General features: G+C 52.2%; 1 protein-coding gene across 3 annotated transcripts; it reads right to left on the bottom strand.

The window, feature by feature from the left end:
• Positions 1–1765: 1765 nt before the first annotated feature.
• Positions 1766–22120, bottom strand: Lrrc43 (leucine rich repeat containing 43). 3 transcript variants are annotated; one of them, XM_021187069.1, is made up of 12 exons: positions 21978–22120; positions 18670–18930; positions 16789–16899; positions 13964–14103; positions 11243–11481; positions 10474–10685; positions 9571–9887; positions 5693–5834; positions 5391–5486; positions 5109–5294; positions 4746–4779; positions 1766–1930 (listed from the first exon to the last, which is right to left on the bottom strand). In XM_021187069.1, exons 1-12 carry the CDS (start codon positions 22113–22115, stop codon positions 1803–1805), a joined length of 2004 nt encoding a protein of 667 aa, XP_021042728.1. In that variant the 5' UTR covers positions 22116–22120; the 3' UTR covers positions 1766–1802. The 3 variants fall into 3 exon arrangements, with proteins under 3 accessions (XP_021042728.1, XP_021042729.1, XP_021042730.1); XM_021187070.1 differs by having other exon boundaries at positions 5714–5834; XM_021187071.1 differs by having other exon boundaries at positions 1811–1930; positions 4746–4757; positions 21978–22115.

Raw genomic sequence — 22120 nt, 5'->3', positions numbered from 1 at the left:
GGTCTTCACTAGTTTACCCAAGGTCTACAGTAACAAAGCTCAGCCTTACTCCCCTTCCTGTCATTTATCACTCCAGGTCACCGCCCATTCTGCCTAACAGAAGTTTTCTGACACTGACACACGGCAGGGTCTTTGAAGTATGCCTTATAACCCACCAGCTTACCAGTTTACCATATTAACCTCATGCCCAAAAACCTCAGACCTGCAGTATGGCCCTCCGTCAATGATGGTAACCACCTGACCGACCTGCCTCACCTCCCCAGTGCTGGGCTCACAAGCGGGGCTTTATATGGTGCTGGGTGAATGCACACTACCCAAGCATTACAACCGAGATACACCCGGTAGCTCTTCTTGCCTCCTTCCCCTGGAGGCTGGAGTCACAGCCAGAGCCAGAGCCACACCTAAATATAGGGAACAGAGGTACAGGTGTAGCAGCCAAATCCCAGAATGCACATTACCATATCTCTCCCATCCTTCAGTTAAAAAAAGTGTCACTTAGACCCTGTTGTCCCTAGGGATGTCTCGAGCATCTCTCCTACCATCTCCAGTGTCAGCCAAGCAGCTAGGGACCCCCTAGTAGGCATGAGATAGACCAGATGTAGCTAAGGATGAAGTGATTGAGGAAAGGCCACAAGACCTTGGGATATCTGTGCAAGTGCATGAAGCAAGGGGACAAAAAGTGACAGGCAGAGAGAATATCCAAGCTCTGAGCTGAAGTAGGAGCCACGCAGACAAATCTCAAGACAAAGCGCATATGGCGGGCGGCTAGAGTGCTGTTCATCAAGAGGAGCCTGGAATGCCCTGCGAGGCTCAGGAGCAACACCTGAGGGTGCAGCCGAGGATTAAATGAGCGCCTATGGTTTTAACGTGATTCTTGCTTGGATGAATAACCTGGAGAGGCGGGAGGGGACTGAGGCAACAAGAAAGCTATTAAGCTGCAAGGCTTAAGGTCACAGCAGCTTTGCGGGGATGTTGTGACCGCAGAGTTGTAACTAATCAGGGATCGCAGGCGTGAGAAGTCCGCTGCCATCCGGCCACTCAATGAGGGGGGCTCTGGTGTGTCCCGTAACCTGGTAGCCCGCCCACGTCGACGCATCCCACACCCACCCTAAGTCCCGGAAAAAACCCACTTCCCTACCCCAACCACCGTCCCGCGGGACCGGCTCCTCTCTCCGCGCCCTCACCCTCGGGGTGTCGGCAGCCTCGGACTCTGGGGAAAGGACCCCGGTAGCTCCATCCTCTCAACCCGAATCTAGAGGGCTGCGGTGGCCGGAGCCCACAGCGCGGTGTGTCGGGGCAACCGCCGAGCTCAGACGTGAGACGGAGGGGTAACAGAAAGCCCTCCAGCAGAGGCACCCGCAGAATGCGGTTCCGGTCCTTCCCGGCAACGGGATCCAGGCGCCGCAGGCCGCGCGACCTCACCACCCCCTCCCCGCCCCCAAGACCTACCTAAGCTCCTCTGGGGACCACGCACCGGCACGAAAGCGGCGCAGCGTCTCACCGGGCGCGCAAGGAACCCCTCGCTGGAGGGGGCTTCAGGGGCAGGGTCCCACGGGGAGGGCGGAGCTCCAAATGGAGCAACCGCGAGGCTCTTCAGGGAGGGGCGGGGCTTGGCGTTGGGGGCGGAGCCATGGACTCCGCCCTACCTTGCTTTCTGTCCCGGACGCTCTTGTGGCTCGGTGGCAACTGCAACGCTCTCTTTCCCACACCTGTTGGGCTGCCAGCGCCCCGTCCCTTTCTCCACGGCCAGTGGCCTCACAAACTCTCAAGCTCTGGCTGCAGAGCAGCCTTTATTCTCCCCGCTAGTCAATCAAGCTAAGGAATGCTTCCTCCACCGAGCGGTACTGGTGCAGCTGGATCTGGACCTCCACCGACAGGGGCTCTGGCTGGTACCCGCTTTCCATGGTTGGAGGCGCCGCTTTTGACCTATCTGAGAAGATATAAATGCGAACAATTGAGTTCTAAGGGACAAATGGCCTGCAGGTCTCCCCGACTCGGGACCTACTCCTCCTTCATCCAAGCCCTGTTCTCCAACCTAGAGGAACTCGGCTTCCGAAAGAGATCCAGCCCTAGTATATTAACTGCAATCAAGAATACATTGATTCAATAAGCCCCAACTGTGTGAACTGCGAAAGAAACTAGCTGCTTTCAAGATGACTAACAGATGGAACCTGAAGAGGCCACCTCATGTAGCCAGGCAGGACCCCCAGTGGAAACATAAGGATGCCAGCCCACCCACAAAACTTTTCACCCCAAATTTGTCCTGTCTAAAAGAAATGCAGGGACAAAGATGGAGCAGAGGCTGAAGGAATGGCCAACAACCAGCCAGCTTGAAACCCATCCATCCCATGAGCAAGCACCAATCCCTGACACCATCCTTTGAGGGAGGTGACCGGAGCAGACGCAGATGCCCACAGCCAGACATTGGACGGAGGTCGATGACCCCTGGGGAAAAGTTGGAGGAAGGACTGAAGCTTCCGCAGGGGATAGGAACCCCACAGGAAGACCAACAGGGTCAACTAACCTGGACCCCTGAGAGCTCTGAGTCTGAGCCACCAACCAACGAGTATACAGTGCACCTCAGGCACCATGTAGGTTCCCCCCCAAAAAAAATGTAGCAGTGGCTCTCCCCTAAAGCTGTAGCCTGACGGTGGTACCAGTCTCCCCACAAGGTTACCCCCTAATCCTGCAGAGATTTGATGTGCTGGTTGGGGGTGTGTGGGGTACGGGTTTGGGATGGAAAGAGAGAGAGAAGAAAATTAAAGAAATCAGCTGCTTTTTTTTTTTTTTTTTTTTTTTCCTTAAGCATGCTTGGAAAAAAAAAAATTTTTTTTTTTTTTTTTTTTGCCACCAGCCCCGAGGAGCTGAGTTCAATCCCCAGGACCCCCTTTTCCTTCTGACTTCCACGTGCAAGCCACAGCCCACGTGTACACATACACACACAAATCATGTAAAAAGCAAGAAAGGTGGGGGTGGGGGAGAGACACTGAGGCTGTAGCTCAATTTGTGGAGGACGTTTTGTAACCCTGGGTTTGAGCCCCAGTGCTTATTTTTTTTTCTTTTATGGGTGGTGGTCTGTTTTTGAGACAGGGTCGCTGAAGCCCTGGCTGTCCTGGAACTCACTAGGTAGTCCAGGCTGGCCTCTCTTCTCTCCTCTTTCCTCTGCCTCCCAGATGGTTTCTTAATAAGGAAGAAACCCTGAAGCCAGGTGTGACGGTGCACATCTGTAGTTAGAATGTGGAGGTAGGAAGACCAGGAGTTTAAAGCCATCCTCGGTTACATAGCAAGTTCAAGGCCAGCCTAAGCTACATGAAACCAGGTCTCAAAAGACAGAGGAAAGGCTGGTGAGACAGCAGGTAAAGGTGCTTGCTGCCAAGTCTATAACCCAGCTTCAATCCCTTTCCCCACCCCACCACAGTGGAAGGAGAAAAATGGGCTCCTGCAAGTTGTCCCCTGACCCCTACACGGGCGCCACGCACAGCATATACACTTATATGCCCTAGTTTTTAAAAAAGCCAAAAACTGCAGGGCAGCGGTGGCGCACGCCTTTAATCCCAGCATTTGGCAGTCAGTGAATTTCTGAGGTGGTGAGTTTCTGAGTTCGAGGCCAGCCTGGTCTACAGAGTGAGTTCCAGGCCAGCCAGGGTTACACAGAGAAACCCTGTCTCTCAAAAACCAAAACCAAGGGGCTGAAGAGATGGCTCAGTGGTTAAGAGCACCGACTGCTCTTCTGAAGGTCCTGAGTTCAAATCCCAGCAACCACATGGTGGCTCACAACCATCTGTAATGAGATCTGACTCCCTCTTCTGGAGTGTCTGAAGACAGCTACAGTGTACTTAGATATTATAATAAATAAATATTTTAAAAAAACAAAAACAAACAAACATCAAAAAAAGAGGGAGGAGGAGGAGGAGGAGGAGAAGAAAGAAGAAGAAAAGAAAGAAAGAAACCAAAAATTTAGCACTTACTAAATTTGTCATACTATCAAAGAATATTCACAAACCCTATTTGAAAACTCCTTTGGGGCTGGGGCTCAGGGCTGAAACACTTGCCAGCATGGGCTCATGGGATGATCCTTAGCAACCTTTAAAGGGAAGCTCCCCTCCTCCTCAGCTTGTGTGTGCCTATGAGGCTGGATTTTTTTTTTTCCCCTGTGTACTTCAACCGCAGCAACACAACCCCAGTTAGACTGTAGCTGCAACCATCCTCAATTCGGTGACATTAAAAGACGAAATGCTTTCAAAGGTCTTACCAGTTATTCCCACAGTCAGGTGTCACAAGACACGTCCATACAGCCCACTGTGGCGTGCCCTCCAACTCTTCTTTTGTTTGGGGACGGGGTCTGTCATTGGTGTGAGACTCAATGAGAGGGCTAAGCTGGCTGGCCACTGAACCCCGGGTTGAATGCCTGTTTCTGCCTCCCCGTCATTGGGAGTTACAAGAGCAACCACCTCTTAAGTGATTTTGTTATTCTGTCCTAAGGGGGTTATTTGTTTGCAGCGAAACGCAGGGGCTCACAGAATAAGTCCTCCTGGTTCAGCCCCGCCCAGCCCCCACCCAGCACCTTCCCCCATCATCACAACCTACAGCCCTTCTCGGGGCTCTAGAGAAGATTCTGGACTTGCTTCTGTGCCTGACAGAAGTGATCTTCAGTGCTTTCATTCCTGTGGGGCTCTGTATCCGGGACGGCCCCTTGGCAGGCTCTCTGTCCCCACCCTGCCTCGGTGGCTGCTGGTGGGTCTTACCTTTCTTGAGGGCTTTCTTTAACTTCTTTGAATCCTGAGAGAAAGAACCACAAATCCAGGTGTTTGCTGGAGTAGATGCCAACCCTGAGGCTGACACTGGAGAACACCCACCCCTCCCAGGGCTGTGAATTCATCCCAGAACTGGGATGAGGAGGGTGGCTGACCTGGACCACAACTGGAGGAGGAGGTGTCACCATGTCAGTGTACCAGTAAAGTGCCCAGCAGCGCCCTGCTGTACAACCAGGGCCCCTCCAGAGTGCCATCACTCCCGGCCACACCCCCATCCCTGCCTGGCCCACCAAGCTTCCCATAAAGAAGAGGAGAGGCGGAGACAAAAGGGCAAGAGCAAGGACCCCTTAATACCCTGGCATGTGTGAGCCTGTCTGTCTCCAGGGTTCGGACCACCCCAAAATTACACACGGTGGATACCACCGGCTCCCCGGCCAGCAAGGGCTCCAGGTACACCAGTCCGCTGCCCAGCACTGTCAGCACGGGAGGGTCCTGCCGCAGCTCCCTGGGCGGCTCCTTTTTCTTCTTGTGGACCTTATCCTGTGGGCAAGGCCAGGCATGAGCAGGACACTGCGCCACACTCCCCTCCCTCCCTCCCTGCCCTGAGGTGGCCCACACAGGTCTTGTCACCATCACCTTGGCAGGCTCTTCTTTCTTTTTATTGTCGCCTTTCCCCTTCTTGGCAGGCAAGGGACTCTCAACGGGAGTTGGTACCACAGGCCAGGAGAGGATCTAGACAACAAGAAGATCCCCCCCTCAGCCGAGCAGCGGACCGGCTACTGAGCCCCCCTCATTCCCCCCCCGTCTATCTTGTCCTTTCTGGAAAGGACTTGGAGAGGCGGGCAGAGGCAGGAGGGATGTGACAGCAGGATGGGAAAAGGGGTCATTGGAGAGGATCCTCCAGCCAATAGGAGGCCAGAGCCCCCTGGCCTGCTCACTTTCTCCTCTACGATGCTCACGGTAGTCCCCGCCAGCAGGAAGGCCTTGACCCTTATCAGCTCCTTGAGGGTGTGCCTCATTTCATAGGTGCAGGGAATAACATCTGACCAGGGCTTGTGCACGGTGTTGAAGAGGACTGTCCTTGGGAGTGAGAGACGTGTGTGGCATTAATGGGGACGCCCAGGAAGAAAGCCAGCACTCACACAGGGTGAGGGGTGGGAAGGTGGACCGTGCCACCAGACAGAAGAACTGGTAAGGCAGTGAATAGTAAAGTTCAGAACCCCAATGCAAGTCCTGAGAATGGCAGGGGTTCAAACTAGTCCCTCACCCCGACCATGACACCCCACGAAGAGGAGAGGACCGTGACAACTGGTCAGGTAGCAGAGAGCCTAGAGTTCTCCATGCGAATGAGGTGTCTAGGAATCCCTGAGTGTAGCCAATGAGCTTCCCTTCATAGGCATCCCTTCCCACAAAATGTATTTCATCTCTGGTTCACCCTGAGTACGTAGCACACATCCCCATCTGCCAGGAATAAACAGGCTGGACAAGCAAGGGCTGTCTCCTTCATCAGGAGAGGCCTTCGGTCACACAGAGCTGTGCCTAAGGCTTCTGCAGAAAGCTCTTCCATACTTCTGCCATTCACCCTGAGCTAAGCAGTATTCTGCCACCCTCCACGCCCATGCTCATTGTAGGCCCAAGGCTGTTCCTAACTCTTCAAGGTCAGCGGCCCCCTCCCCCATCACCCCATTCCTAACTCCTCCTCGAGGTCATGGGGCCACCATTTCCAACTCAAGGTCCCCGGTGGTGTCTGGATACACAGGCGGATGGGATCCCCACCCCACCCCCATTCTTAACTCCTCAAGGTTCCCAGAAGCCTCTGGGTGCCCAGGAATTGGAGAACCACAGCCACCGCCCCAGCCCCCTGATCTTTCTCATCCAGAGAAACAAGGGCTGGGACCCTTATCTTAGACTGCATCTCACAACCCTGGCTTGGTGAGGTGAAACAGAATCACAGTGAGGGACCAGGATCTGGGTGAGGCAAAGGAACCAAAGGGCCAGAAAGGAACGCAGGCAAAGAGACAAATGATTGAGCCGGTACTTCCTTCTGTGCATGCTCAGTGTGGAACATCTGCTGCCAACCAACCAGAACCTATCGGGGGTTTTAGTTTTGCTTGCTTTCTTTTCTTTTTTCTTTCTCTCTCTCTTTCTTTTTAAATAGTTATTTATTATCATTATTATTATTGTTATTATATCTAAGTATACTGTAGCTGTCTTCAGACAGCACCAGAAGAGGACGTCAGATCTCATTACGGGTGGTTGTGAGCCACCATGTGGTTGCTGGGATTTGAACTCGGGACCTTCAGAAGAGCAGTCAGTGTTCTTCACTGCAGAGCCATCTCTCCAGCTGCATGGTTTTGCTTTCAAAAGAAAGTTTCACTGTGTAATCCTAGCTGGTCTGGAACTCACTAAATAGCCATGCTGGTCTCCAACTTGGAATACTCCCCCTGCCACCTCTTCCTAAATGCTGGGATTGAAAGTCTGTACAACCCTGCTCAACTCCAAAGTTTAAAAACAAAATCAGCAAAGTAGTAAAAAAAAAAATCATAAATACAAGTTACTACAAAGCAATACTTTTAGTTGTACCTAGAATTCTCTTGGGATGTGTGAGAGGGCGTGGCAAGTTGTGTGGGACCTGACCATGTGTGGAAAAGCAAGAATTCCAAACAACACACAAAGCGTTGAAAGAGACTCTCAACGGGTGTTCAGTGTTGTCAGTGTTGTCAGCAGTGTCATTCGCAGTGGCCAATGGGTAGAAGCCAGTCATCCGTCCACGGCTGAGCAGAAGATGAACGAAACGAGGTCTCTCCATCAATGGAGGACTCTACACAGAAGAGAATGCTGACCCACGCTACGTACAGCATGTGTGGGCCTCGAAAACGCATCATGCCCAGGGAAATGAGCCAGACCTCAGAAAGGCAAATGCTGTGACTTCATACAGAAGCCTGGTGTCTGGTCAGTCCTATGGAGGAGAGGGAGGGGATGCCAGACAGCGGGGCAAATGGTGGTAAGCAGCAGAGTTCTGATCTGAGATGGTGGTAGAGAGGCTCTGCCTCCTGGTGGTCACCCCGACTCAGCCCCAGCAAAGTAGTGAGACTGAGTGTTAGCCCCACGTAGGGTTAAGGAGAGTTATAATTTTGTCGGGCAGAGTGCTTTCAGATCCCAGCCAGCCTTGCACATAGACTCAGTCAGTCAACTTTAGTCCCAGCCACAGCTGCACAGTAAGTTCGAGACCAGGTTGGGCTACATGAGACTTTATATTTAAAAAAAAAAAAAAAAAAAAAAAAAAGCCGGGCGTGGTGGCGCACGCCTTTAATCCCAGCACTTGGGAGGCAGAGGCAGGNNGATTTCTGAGTTCGAGGCCAGCCTGGTCTACAGAGTGAGTTCCAGGACAGCCAGGGCTACACAGAGAAACCCTGTCTCGAAACCCCTCCCCCCAAAAAAGGTCCAGGTGTAGCGCTGTGCGCCTATAGCCCAAGCACTCAGAAGGTACACATGCCTGTGAGGCCCAAGGTGAGCATGAGGTGTCCTCCCTGGCCGTTCTCCACCTTGCGTATGCTGAGGGAGTTCTCTAGCTGAAACTGGGGCTTGCTGTCTTATCTAGTCTGCTAGCGGGCTTTCTGCAGGGGTTCTGCCTCTGCCTGCCTCCCACATCCTGGGGGTCCAGGCCACGCCCACCCAGCTTTCACCCTGGTTCTGGGGATGCAGACCCTGGTTTCCATGCTTGTGTAGCGAGCACTTTTCCCGCCGAGAGCTTGGGTCTGAAAGGCCCCTGACTGGGTCTAGCCGGTAGGAGGTGTCAGGCGGTGGGTGCCCGTGTGCCCACAGATCCCATGGGACACAGAACCACTGGGCTTAGGCAAGCTTCTCCAGCAGACACCATCTTACAAGAATCGTCATGACCTGTTGACCTACTGTGTGTCCAAACACAAAGAGAAAAGAGGGCTGATGGGGTGGGGGGTGGGGGCAGGGCTCTACTTGTCTACCAGTATGACATCCTTACTTCAGCCTCTAGAACCCAAAACACAACAAAACAAAGCCCAGATGCCTTGAGCCTAGCATGCCTTGCCCCGTTCTGTAAGAACACATCCCGGATGGAAACCCTGGAAGTAGGACTGGGGAGACCCGCTCTGAGCTCGGGAACACTGGCTGCTGCTCTTGCGGGGGACCCAGGCTCGGTTTCCAGCATCCACATGGCAGTTTACAACCAGCTAGAATCCCAATTCAGAGGGGGCGTCTAACTCCTCAGGCATTAGACACACAGGCACACATTAGACACACTCATACACAGAAAGTAAGTGATTTTTTTTTTCCCTAGACAGGGTTTCTCTGTGTAGCCCTGGCTGTCCTGGAACTCACTTNGTAGACCAGGCTGGCCTCGAACTCAGAAATCNGCCTGCCTCTGCNTCCCGAGTGCTGGGATTAAAGGCGTGCGCCACCACTGCCTGGTGTGAATTTTTTTTTTTTTTTTTTTTTTTAAGAAAAACTATAAGAATCCAATTCCAAGAGTTTTTGACAGAAGCTGTCAAAGGTTGACAGGAAAGTCAACCTTTCAGAGAATTGCACTTCCCCAGGCATGGGGGGTGGGGGGAGGGAGCTCAGTTGGACTAAGTGGAAGGTTAGGGCTTCAGAAAAGAAAGGTCTGTGGCTAAGCCCATACCTACCTCTAGCTCACAGCCTAAGGCTAGCTACTAGAAAGGCCTTGGCTCACTGTGCTTTGACTGAATGGTTCGATCAATGGAAGCGGCCAGGGGGCAGCCCTGGCTTGCAATCTCGGACGCTCCATGCACCCTCCCGGCCGGCCACCTCCTACCCTTACCCTGGGGATGGACAGAGCCGGACGTCTATCCGCGGCCGCAGCTTGGACAGCTCCTCGGAAGAGTCGATTGACTGTGGCAGGGGCGCAGAGTGGATGGAGATGCTCGTCTCTGACTCGTCCATCTCGGTTATCCCCGATTCTCCCGAGTCCTCGGCCATCTGACTCATCTCCTTCGCTAGGTACTCAGACAGCTCCTTGGACATCTCCTCGGTCGAGCCTGGGTGACGCCTCTGACGGCCTCTGTGGCGGTGGCGGCCCTGCTCAAAGGGATCCTCCTGTTGGTCCTCCTCCTCTGTGCCTGAGAAACGCTTGTCCATCTGCTAGCAGAGACAGAACACGGGTTAGACTGCTATCCCAATGGGTGCAGGCCGGCGCGGGGCAAGTGTCTGGATGCTCTCCTGAGCCTGCGGCTTTGGACTCAGGGTCTTTCTTCCGCAGGCCAGGCAGGGGGTTTAGCACTAAGCTACACATCCCAGCCCTACGTGAACCGAAAGCATGGTCGGATGCACTAGCTTAGGAGGGAGGTGGCAGAAACAAAGGCCGACCGAACAGAGAACACTTCTCTGCCTGGGTGGTGTCCTTGAGGTTGGCCTGGGATGCAGAGGTTGGGCAGGGGACACGGTGAAAAATTTCAAGTGGGGCCAGGAACAGAGCTGGCCGGAGTGTAATGACGTTCTGTGCTGCTTCCCTGTCAGGGTCAGTAGGAACAGGGACCAGAAGCGGGCATTCGAGATTCGACCTGCCTCGGGAAAGGGCTATCAGGCAGAACCCAGCTCCCTGCATGGGGAGGGATATGAATCCATAAAGATTTCCTTGGACCCTAAAGAAGCCGCTTTGTGTGCACACCAAAGCCCGCAGACTTGTGTAAGGTGCAACTCTGCTTCCAGGACCGGTAGAACATACCTCATCCAGAACGCTGTCACGATGTGTGGTCTCTTCTAGCTCACTAATATTTCTTTCCTGGTCCTCATCTTCCACAAAGTCATAGGTCACGTAATAGCTGTAGCTGATGAAAGGGCCGTCAGGTCCCGGCTCCGGATCCAAGATAGAGCTATCCAGAACCCCCCTGACATTTCCAATCGTCACCACAAACTGGGCCTCACGTGCCAACAGGTCTGCAAGGAGTAACGTCAGGGCTGAGCGGCTGGGCTGGAAGGAGGCATGGGTCACCCAGACGCCCACCCCAATCCCACCCCTAGAGTTCAAGTCGAAGCTCTGCCAAGCTCTGTCGGAGGGACTAAAGGATTAGCCATTGGGTGCTATGAAGCCTTGTTTTACTATCTGCTAAATGGGGGTGCGGAGAGGTGCGGTGTAGAGAGAGAAAGAGAGAGCTCTGGGAGAGGACAAGACATCTGGGATGTCAGCTGGTGCCCCAGGGCTGTGGCTACTGCCAGCCAGCAGCACTGTGACTCAGACCTTCAAAGGGCTCTGATGCACCTTATAGCACGAGCCACAAGGGGGTGATCTCAGGCCACCATAGAAACAAGATCCACAAAGAACAGAAGATGACCCCCCAAATCCCTACCGCCGGTGGGGGGGGTCCTCCACAGAAAAAGCCCAAACCAAGGTAGCTTTATGTACCTGCCCAGGGTCAAGGCCAAATGGGGGAGCCGCTGGCTAGTTTCTGGGACGTGGGCAAAGGCAGAGGCTGGGACTGTGTGACTGTACCTACCACCCTGAATGTTGAGTCCCCGGAACTGGTGCTTCTCATTGGGAGACACGGTGATGTCGTCCAGCACACACAGGTGTGCCAGGCTGTCTATGGTAAAGCCGCGGTAGTAAGGCACCAGAGACAGTGGGTTCCCCTGCAGTATTAGGAGCCTCAGCTGCCTCAAGGTACTGAGCCCCAAGATCATGCTCTGCAGGTCCGTCAAGTTGTTGAAGCCCAGGTCCAGGGAGACGAGCTGGGGCCTGGGAGGTTGGCCAAGATGCTGGGTTAGCGGGTCAGCGAGCAGAGGCGCAGCGCGCTGACCACACGCCTCATTCTATCCTATTATCTCTTGAGTCTACTTCTTTCTCTCCAGAATACAAACACCCTGTATTCATGGACTCCCAGAGCCCTTCCTGCCTCACGGCCATCTCTGTACCTCCCCTTGGGTGAGCTATCAGCCTAGTGTGTGCCTCTAGATCACCCCCCACACACACACACTGACACACATGCTGCAAGCTACTGTAGGAGTGTGCTGCGTAAGGGAGCGAGGTGGGGAGGCACTGGGCTGTGGCATCCAGACATACTGAGCTGGAAGTCTGCCATAATGGCCCTGGTCATGGCGAACTTGTCAGCTCCATTTTTTTTTTTTAAAGATTTATTTATTTATTATATGTAAGTACACTGTAGCTGTCTTCGGACACTCCAGAAGAGGGAGTCAGATCTTGTTACGGATGGTTGTGAGCCACCATGTGGTTGCTGGGATTTGAACTCTGGACCTTTGGAAGAGCAGTTGGGTGCTCTTACCCACTGAGCCATCTCACCAGCCCCATTTTTTTTTTTTTTTAAACACCAGTGATTATCAACCTGTGTGTTGAGACCTCTTTTGGAGTCTAGCAAACTTTCCCCAGGGATTGTCTATCATATATCCTGCATATCGGTTATCTATATTACAAGTCATAAAAATAGCAAAATTATAGTTACGGATCTTATGGTTGGAGGGAATGGGGTTTGGGGCACCACAGCGTGAAGAACTATGTTATAGGGTCACAGCAATAGAAGGCTGAGAACCACTGCTCCAGATGCTATGAGAGAAGAATGTGCTGCTGTGAGCCAATGAGATTGGCTGGCGAAGGTGAACCCCGGGACCTCCAGTATAGACACCAAGACCCGATGCTACAAACTACAGAGCAAGCTGACTTTAGCTCCAAGCACCAGGGAATCACATTGTCTGTCATGGTCATGCCAGGGCTCTCCCTGAAACCACAGGCTGAACCCAGCCTCCCCTCTCTCTCTCCCTCTCTCTCTCTTACCCACCTCTCTTCCAATGGCCTGTTCTGCTATGATGGCTACTGGCCAGGTCCCCGAGAGACAGGGAAAGTGGAACACTGCAGGGGTTATCACAGGCCCTGCCTAATGTCATCTTATCTGGAGAGAACTGGAGGGGGCGGGGAACGGATTCCCAGGAAAAGAACCCTAGAGCAGTGAATGGGCTTTTTGTGAGATCCAGATCTGGCACGCAGCCCTAGGCTACGATACCATACACATTCCAGAGCAAAAGCCAGCTCCTTGCCAATGGCGTGAACCTAAGTTGGCTATTCCCGGAAGACCTAGTCTCGGCTTCCTGTAGGTCTGGTTTGCTGATAACGGGAGGAGGGAATCCCGGGGAGACAGGATATGCAGATTGGCTGAGCACAGTCAAGAAGGGAGGTCAGCCAGAGAGGGCCTTGCACCTTGCATCTATCTCCAAGAGGGAACAGTCGGAGAGTCCTTGAGATACTGGGGTGGGGTGAGGGAGAAAGAAAGGCTGCATATTGAGTTGGAGGCAAGCCTTGGCTACATTCCATTCTGTCTTAAAAAGGGGGAAAGGGGGGAACAGGAAGCGGGGGTGGGGGCAGAGGCACTGTAAAACACCCATGGGAATGCCCTCAGGTATCTACATTCTACAGCTTCTCTCAGAGGCGGACTTTTTTTTTTTTTTGGCTTTTCGAGGCAGGGTTTCTCTGTGCAGCCCTGGCTGTCCTGGAACTCACTCTGTAGATCAGGCTGGCCTCGAACTCAGAAATCCGCCTGCCTCTGCCTCCCGAGTGCTGGGATTAAAGGTGTTCGCCACCATTCCCCCCACCCACCCCCACCCCACCCCGTGATTCGACTTGTATAAATGGCCTTGGGTCCCTTCTCATATTTCAAGTTTTAAAAGTCCCACTGTTAATCCACCAAGGAACCTCTGGGGGTGGAGACATGCCCTGCAAAGCTCCCGGGGCGGGGGTGGGGGGGAAGGGAGATGTTCAGCAACAGGGTGCTGGGGGAGATGTTCAGCAACAACGGAGCATCTTTAGGACAGTGGTTCTCAGCCTGGGATGAATTTGCCCCTCAGAAGGCTTTGGGCTCTGCCTGGAGATGATGTGATTACCACAAGGAAGGGCAGGGACAGGTAAGAGCCACTAGTATCTAGCAGCTGGAGGCCGGTGTGCTGCTTAATGTCCCCCCAGATGGAAAGCATGATGTCACAGAGCTAAGCTGAGGACCGCCCCCCCCCATAAAGTTCGGATCACAGGCATCCCCACCAGCCCCTGGCATCCTTATCCTTCCTGGAGCTTCGGTGAGATGTTGTGACTGAGAGTAGAAGTGCAGGGTGGGTTAGCAGCCCTGTAGAGGTTATGGGAAAGCCAAGCCAAGCCCTCCCTCATCAAGCCGCACCCACCACCCGTGGCGCCCTCATTTCACCCAGGCCCCTCAAGTTACCAGTTGTGGGAGGTGACATACAGACTCTCCAAAGGACCCAGCAATTTGTTATGGCCTAGCCCCAAGTGCTGGAGCCTTGGGGGCGGGGCTGAGCACAGACACTCCAAGCTGGTGATCAAATTGCCATAGAGCTCCAGCACCTGAGGAGGACAGCAGTGATGGCGACTGGAGGGGCGTTGGCTCATGCTCCGCAGGCGCTTCCTCCCCCAACCCTGAGAACCGCAGGAAGGGAGTTGGGGTTGCCCGCTGCCTCCACCTTCCTATGGTGACCCGCTTTAAACAGTCTAGTGAGAGGCTGGGATGTAGCTCGGTGGGTAGAGAGCTTGCCTCGTGTTCACGGGACCCTGGATGCTATCCCCAGTGTTTAATACCAGTGTGGTAGACCGGTCCTTAGTCCCTGTCTCAGAGAGGGGGAGACCGGAGAACAAAGAGTTCAAGGTCATCTCTGACTACATAGTTAAGTCTGAAACCAAGCTGGAATACATGAGACAATGTCTAAGCGAGAGAGAGAGAGAGAGAGAGAGAGAGAGAGAGAGAGAGACAGAGACAGAGACAGAGACAGAGACAGAGAGACAGAGAGAGACAGAGAAGGAAGGAGGGAAGGAAGAAGGAAGGAAGGAAAGAAAGAGAGAGAGAGAGAGAAAGAGAGGAAAAAGAAAAAAGGTGTGGGGGTTAGGAGTGGGGTTAGGAGGGGAGTGCAGAGAACTGACAAAGGCACTTACTGCCCAAGCTGGGTGATCCCGAGTTCGATTCCCAAATCCCAAGGTGGAAGGAGAGAACCAACTCCAACTCGTAACACAGCTGTTCTCTGATCCCCCTGTGTACCATGGCACACGTGACCCCCATACACACACACACACACACACACACACACAAATAAAATAAAATAAAATTTAAAATTAAAAAAAAAAAAAACTAGTGTAGGAAGAGTGAGTGAGATGTCGTGTACTTAGAACCCCAGCGCTCAGCAACCTGAAACAGAAGGCTCTCAAGTTCCTGGCTAGCTTGGGCTACTCGGTAAGTTCCGAGCTAGCCTAGGCTACACAGCAACACCTTGTCTCTGGAGGAGCAGAAAGAACAGGCTGCAGCAAGAGGGGAAGGTTCCTTACAGCTTGGAGGGGGTGGTGGTGGTAGGGAGTGGTTGGGGGGTGTCAATGTTTTGTTGTCACTGGGGTATTTTTTGGTTTTTGGTTTTTGGTTTTTTGTTTTTTTTGAGACAGGGTTTCTCTGTGTAACCCTGGCTGTCCTGGAACTCACTTGGTAGACCAGGCTGGCCTCCAGTTCAGAGATCTGCCTGCCTCTGCTTCCCGAGTGCTGGGGTTAAAGGCGTGCGCTACTGTCTCCTGGCTTACCTTTGTCCCCTCTCTCTCCATGGCAACGCACAGGGATGGACGGACGTGGACCCAGGCACAAGACCTGGCTCAGTGGTACTCTTGCCTTTGCTTGTACTTTGTGCCTGAGGCCCGTGGGGTGCCCCCCTGAGCATGGCACGGAGACGAGCCACTAAGTCAGCTGCTCTTAGGGCTCAATTTCAGTGCTGGTCATTTTGATCCACTCAGCTAAAGACTCATCATAGACTCTGATCTACCCTTTTTGTCTGGTGTGTGTGTGTGTGTGTGTGTGCGCACGTGTGTGTGTGTGTGCATGTGTGTGTGTGTGTGTGTGTGTGTGTGTATGCAAGCATGTGTATGGGAGCCAGAAGATAGCCTCAGCTTCCTTAGATGCTACTCTCCTTGCTTGTTTGTTTGTTGTTTTGTTTGTTGTTTTGTTTTGTTTTGTTGAGACAGTCTTCCACTGACCTGGAACTTCCCATGTAGACAGGCTGGCTGGCCAGAGAGTCTCAACAATCCCCCTGCCTCTGCCTCCCCAACGCTGAGATAAAAAGCACACCCTGCATCGTCCAGTTTTTTTCAAGACCCAGCTCAAGTCTTCCTGCTTTCGAGGCCGGCTGCTCACTGACTGAGTCTGCCCACTGCCTCACCTAGTGTTTTAACACAGTTTAACTGTTTAACATATGTAGATTCACCATTTCAAGTATTTCACAATGCCAACTACCATGTCATCTCAAACAGATGTCTGAGGAAGGAAGGAAGGAAGGAAGGAAGGAAGGAAGGAAGGAAGGAAGGAAGGAAGGAAGGAAGGAGAGAAGGAAGGAAGAACAGAGGGAGGAGAGGGGAGGGGAGGGAAGGAAGGAGGGAGGGAGGGGAGGGAAGGAGGAAGGAAGGATAGAAGGAAGGGAAAAGGGAAGACCAGCAAGCAGAAACTTCTCCTGGTCCTTCCTAGCCTCTGTAACCTTTCCTTTCCCCTTCTGCATATTTTATGAAATTCAATTATATGTAAGATCTGCCTCCCCCTTTAAAGTCTGCCTTCTTTCTCAAGTGCGCTATTTTCTAGGTGACTCTCCTAATGCCCTTCCTTGTTTATGTGTGAGCAACATTCCACTGCCTGGAGAGACCCCACTCGGCTGACCTGCTCATCAGGCACAGGCACGGGTATTAGGTCACTGTCACCCTCTGGCTGTTGTGACTAGGAGCGCTGTGAACACTGAGGAACAGCCTGCTGCAGTCCTTCAATTCTTGTGGGCAAACACCATGGGAAGAAGGGAATGGCTCAGTCCAGGAGGATCATGCAACTTTCTGAAGCACATGGTCTGTGTTTTAAAAGCTGGGGGGAACACCCTGCTTGCTCTGGAAACCCCTATCATTCCTGCATCGGGGGGGGGGGGTTGGGGGGGCTGGGTCTTAGCACACGGCCACCTTTGCCAGAGCTGTGCAGGACAGGCTAGGGGCAGGACCAGGACTCTAAGACCCATACAGCACACTTACCTTCAATGTTCGGGGCAGATTGTTGGCATCGATTTCCTCGATTTTATTGGCGCTCAGGACCAACTCCTCCAGCTTTAGAAATTTCAAGAGGTCTTTATCCACCAGAGTCACCTGCAAGGAAAGGAAGGGTAAGAGGACTCTGGTGAGCCAGGCAGCGCGGCAGCAGAGAAGCACGCTCATATTGGGAAGGTCACTGCTGTGTTAGCTACTACCCTGCTGCTGGGGCAAAACTCCATGACAAGGAAGTGTTCGTTTTGGCTTATGGTGGCAAAGGGTGAGTTGTCCACAGGGAAGGGGAAGGGACGCTAACACTCCAACCACACACAGGAAGCAGAGAAAACAAGGGTACTTCCTCCAGCAAAGCTGGTTCCATAGCCTCCCTCGAAAACTGGGGAACCTCAGGTGTCCAGTATCTGAGTCTGGCAGTGGGGGGCATCTCTCAGTCAAAGCACCAGAACCGTGCATCCATTTTGAGCTAAGTTCCTGGCCCAGCAACCTCATGCCGTCTCCACTTCTATACCACCGCTCACATGGTTCTAAAGGGTTTCAGGGTCTCCTCCAGCCCTGCCCTGACTCTAAAAGCAAGCTTTGGATCTCTAGCATAACGCCCTGTGTCCTCCCCGTGTGTTGGATTATGGGACTCTTGGGACAACAAGAATCCTTTCTCCTCTCTACCACAGCCACCTGAGGCCCTGCAGTCTCAGGCCTGTAGTCACTTCTGCTACTCAAGCTCTAGGTGGGACCGAGAAGCCAGGCTTGTACAGACCCCGCTGAGGACTCACAGCCAAACAAAAGAGGATTGTGGTACGTGATGTCAGGAGGTGTGGCTAAGGAGGGCAGTTGTGATACGCGCATCAGTGTGAGCTCCAGGAAGTCATTCTTAGGGCTCTTGGCGCTGCTTCCTGTTAAATTTGACATCTGCTCAAGAAAACCCTGTAACTGTTAGCCTGCCTGGTCTTCTAGACTTTTACTCTGCGTCAGACAGAGCAGGGCCTGGCAGCTTCCTCACTTTTCCCATGAATCTCAGTTTTCCTGTGGCCCCAAGGACATCAGAAGCCCTTCCTGGCTAGCCTTCCCTTTCCTACAGTGACCAAGTCTACTAGGTTGCCTAGGATGGGGAGGGGGGGTGTTTCCCTAGGACTCAGAAAGTCCCAGACAAAATGGTTTGAGTGGTCACACGGGAGAAGGGAAGAAAGATTCAGGGAGGGCTGTATTAATATGACAGCTTTTCAAAAACAGACCTCCTTGATGTTAGCTGGCCCTCCCCGGGCCTTCCCTTCACACTTTAAAGTAAAAGGAAACAGCGGAGATTCTTTGAAAGGAGGGGACCGAGGGTGTGCAAGGAGCCAGCCATAACGGATACAGAACTGACCTCCTTGGGGGGTGGGGAGGGAGAGAGAGAGAGAGAGAGAGAGAGAGAGAGAGAGAGAGAGAGAGAGAGAGAATGAATTATACCAGATTTTCTAAGCACTCATAAAGGTTGCATTTGTCTTTCCTCCACCTCCCTCGCTCTTTCTAAGACAATCATACACAACCAATACCCTATGGTTGAATACATTAAGACTCAAGAGAATCTAAGAGTGAGTTCTGAGATTCCTAACTGTGGAAGAAGAGGACCAAGGGGTCCAATGGAGGATTGAAAGAAAGTACAACTTCCTTAAAACTCAATGATACAATAGAGCCAGATGTATAAAAATCGGGGGAGGGGGTCTTAGATGCATTTAGCACTTAAAGTGAGCAAAATGCATAGAGACAAACACTTATCTAGGGCTAAAGAGAGAGAGAGAGAGAGACAGACAGACAGATAACATGGAGGCGCTCCTGCTGTCCCAGCATCAGCTCACCCAGCTGCGCTCTTCCTTCCAGCGAGCACACACTTACCCCCTTGTTAACCACCCTCAGGGACCGGAAGTAGGAGTAGAAGAAAGTGTCTTTGATCATCAGTGGATTCTGGATGGCCAGTTCTCTCAGGAAACGGTCCTCCGCGCTGGCATCCTTCAGCATTGCCCAAGGAGAATGGTTGCTGCGCACCAGACCCAGCAGGGCCTCCACAGTCTCCTCCTCGGGAACCAGCGTCTCCTCCTTCTTGGGTATCAATTCCCTCCAGGCTTGACATTTTTGAGGAAGAAAGCGGGACTTATTCTGCAGAGGGAGAGAGGGAAGCCATCGCACATTTATTTATTGATTGTGTTGTCTAGGTGTGAGTAGACATGTAGACTGGGTTCTGGGTTCTCTAGAGGAACAGAAATTATAGAATATTGCAAACACACGCAAACACATACCAAGCTAAAGGGGATTTTTTTTTTCAAAGATTTATTTATTTATTTATTATATGTAAGTACACTGTAGCTGTCTTCAGACACTCCAGAAGAGGGCGTCAGATCTTGTTACGGATGGTTATGAGCTACCATGTGGTTGCTGGGATTTGAACTCCGGACCTTTGGAAGAGCAGTCGGTGCTCTTACCCACTGAGCCATCTCACCAGTCCTAAAGGGGATTTTTTAAAATGTTTATTAACACAGATTATAGGCTGTGGTCCAGCCACTCCGACAAATGGCTGTCTACCAATGGAAGGACGGAGAACCCAGTGGTTCAGTCTACAAGGCTGGATGTCTCAGCTAGTCTTCAGTGTAAGCCAGAAGCCTGAAGAAGCAGGCTCTAACACCAGCGAGAGCCAGCAGGCAAGGAGAGCTTCCTTCTTCCATGTCCTTTACACAGGCTGTCACCAGAAAGTGTGGCCAAGATAAAGGTAGATCGTGACACCTCATAAAATCTGAATTAAAAAGCGCGTCTCCTCCCTTCCGATGACTTATTTAAGAAAAAAAAAAAAATCCCTCACAGATGTGCTTAGCTGCTTGGATTTTAGTTAATTCCAGATGCAGTCGAGTTGACAACCAGGAATGGCCACCACAGTCTCAGAGACCAATGTGCAGGGATTGGCCCTCTCCTACTACCAAGTGTTTCCCAGGGGTCAAAGGCAGATCACTGGGATTAACAGGAAGAGCCTTTCACACTGAGCCATCTCCCTGGGTGGGACTGTCTGTTGGAGACAGCAGCATCTTAAGTGGATCAGGCTGGTTTTGAACTTGCTGAGTAGCTGATGATTACCTTGAACCCCTTGATCATCCTGCTTCCACCTTCCAAGCTCGGGGACTACAGACATGCAGAGCTACGCTGGGTGTGATGGGTGTGATGTGAGCAAGAGCTCAAACCCAGGGCTTTGGGAATTCTAGAAAAGACTCGGCCAGCTGAGCGACACACCTGGCATACGCTAATCATTTGTGGGGACAAGAGTTTCCCTGTGTGGCATAGGCTGGCTTTGAACTCTCAGCCTCCCAAGTGTCATTAACACATAGCAAGACATAGAATAGTTTAAAAAAACAAAACAATAATCCCAGCACTCGGGAGGCAGAGGCAGGCGGATTTCTGAGTTCGAGGCCAGCCTGGTCTACAAAGTGAGTTCCAGGACAGCCAGGGCTATACAGAGAAACCCTGTCTCGAAAAACCAAAAAACAAAACAAAACAAAACAAAACAAAAAAACACAGGTTCCTGGGCTGGTGAGATGGCTTGGTGGGTAAGGGCACTGACTGCTCTTCTGATGGTCCTGAGTTCAAATCCCAGCAACCACATGGTGGCTCACAATCATCTATATGAGATCTGACACCCTCTTCTGGTCTGTCTGAAGACAGCTACAGTGTACTTATTTATAATAATAAATAAATCTTAAAAAAAAAAAAAAAAAAGAAAGACCAGGTTCCTGTTTTCACTTTCCTCTGGAGTTGGGAACATTCAACATCCAAAACAAAATAGACCCCCAGGCTGAAGACGTACTTAAAGAGTATTTGCAGCTCCCCCAGAAGCCCCACATTCAGCTCCCAGCACCTGAACTTCTGGCTTCAAAAGATCCAGAGTGCTCTTCTGGCCTGAGAGTCCCTGCCCTAACATGCATGGACCCAAACAGGGACACACGATTAAAAATAATGCAATCAATCTCTTAAAAATAAATAATAAAAAAAATAGAGATTGCGTTTTGACTCAGCACCTATACAGCTGCATACAGGAAGGAGGCTTGGTGGGCAATCTGGTTAAGTGAGAATTCACAGAGGGAAGGTTTCCCGAAGATGTGGCAAGGTGAACCTCTCCCTTGGAGCTGTAAGTCCTAAAACAGCACAGTGACTTGCACAGGGTAATCATTCAACCTGCACCAGTGGCCTAAACAAATGGAGAGTTTCCCTGATGGGCACCTCTATGCCTCTACAGAGGGAAGGGCCGCTTTGTTTTTTTTTTTTTTTTTTTCTGTTTTACTTAGTGTAGAGTAGGGGGGAGGGGAGGCCTCAGCTGACCACCAACACCATCATGCCGGTTCTAGCCTCTCAGGACACATTTGATGGGCTTCTAAATCTAACCCCACACTGCACCCAGCTGAGGAGGACGGTTCCTCTGCATACTGAGTAGGAAGAATGTACAAGCTGAAGTAATAGGGAAAGGGGCCTTTGTGCCCTGTTGGACCAGATGTTTTTCCCAGCTGTGCTGACTATGCCCTTGGCTGTATTTCTCTGTCTCTCCTCAGCCCGGAAGCAGGGCAGAGATCGTGCAGCGCCTTAGGCTTCCTGAGTCCAGCACAGCTGCAGGAGGAAAAAGGAGGCAGGGATGGAGGGGCAGGAGACCCTTCCCCACATGAGACCGCGGAATGGTGAAAGCTAGTCCCGTGGCCCCAGAACACCAGAAAAACCCATTTTCTCCACCTCTCATGAGGGGCTACAGAGCAAACTGTTCAAGACCAAAGCTCTTTACGTCTCAGGGAAGCCTGATATCTGGAGCGTGGCCAACCAGCTGCTCTAGGCCAGCATGAGGTCAAAGGTCAGCCTGATGTGCTGGATCAGTCCATTCTGGGTGGGTTCCCTCACGACAAGGTGGGCACTTGGTCCCTGCATTCCTTCAGTGTTCCAGTCTCCAGAGTTCACCCCAACCCTCAAATCAGCCAACGCTGAAATGACCACATCCAAACCTCCCTTCGGGCCTCAAACTTGGATGTGAGCATCTACTGACCCCTAGGCAGCCCAGCTCCCAGCTAGGTACCACCTACTTTAGTACATTCCCCGCGGCTTTTCTGGTCCAGTCCCAGCTCCGCCCCTGCTGCATCCTTCCCTTCTTAGTCCCCCTCCCCCGTGGGAAGGGGGGCACGCACCCAGCTCCCGATGCCACACGGGAATTCGTGCAGACACAACTTCCGCAGGTGCTCACAGACAGCCGTGCTCAAGGTCCCCGGTACGCCCCTGCCCTCGGTCTGCCTGTAGTCGCTAGTGCTGGACTCGCTGGTCTCCATGCTGT

Source organism: Mus pahari, chromosome 23 (genome assembly GCF_900095145.1).
Source record: "Mus pahari chromosome 23, PAHARI_EIJ_v1.1, whole genome shotgun sequence".
NCBI classification, from domain to species: Eukaryota; Metazoa; Chordata; class Mammalia; order Rodentia; family Muridae; genus Mus; species Mus pahari.
This window is presented reverse-complemented; position numbering and strand designations above follow the sequence as displayed.

What these genes read in the sequence shown, in the direction of transcription:
- Lrrc43 (XM_021187069.1), bottom strand. Translation starts at nt 22,115, where the DNA reads ATGGAGACCAGCGAGTCCAGCACTAGCGACTACAGGCAGACCGAGGGC. An exon ending in ATCTGCCCCGAACATTGAAG is followed by an intron (nt 14,104 to 16,788) that starts GTAAGTGTGCTG and finishes TGTCCTCCTCAG; the next exon opens with GTGCTGGAGCTCTATGGCAA. An exon ending in AAAGAAAGCCCTCAAGAAAG is followed by an intron (nt 1,931 to 4,745) that starts GTAAGACCCACC and finishes ATATCTTCTCAG; the next exon opens with ATAGGTCAAAAGCGGCGCCT.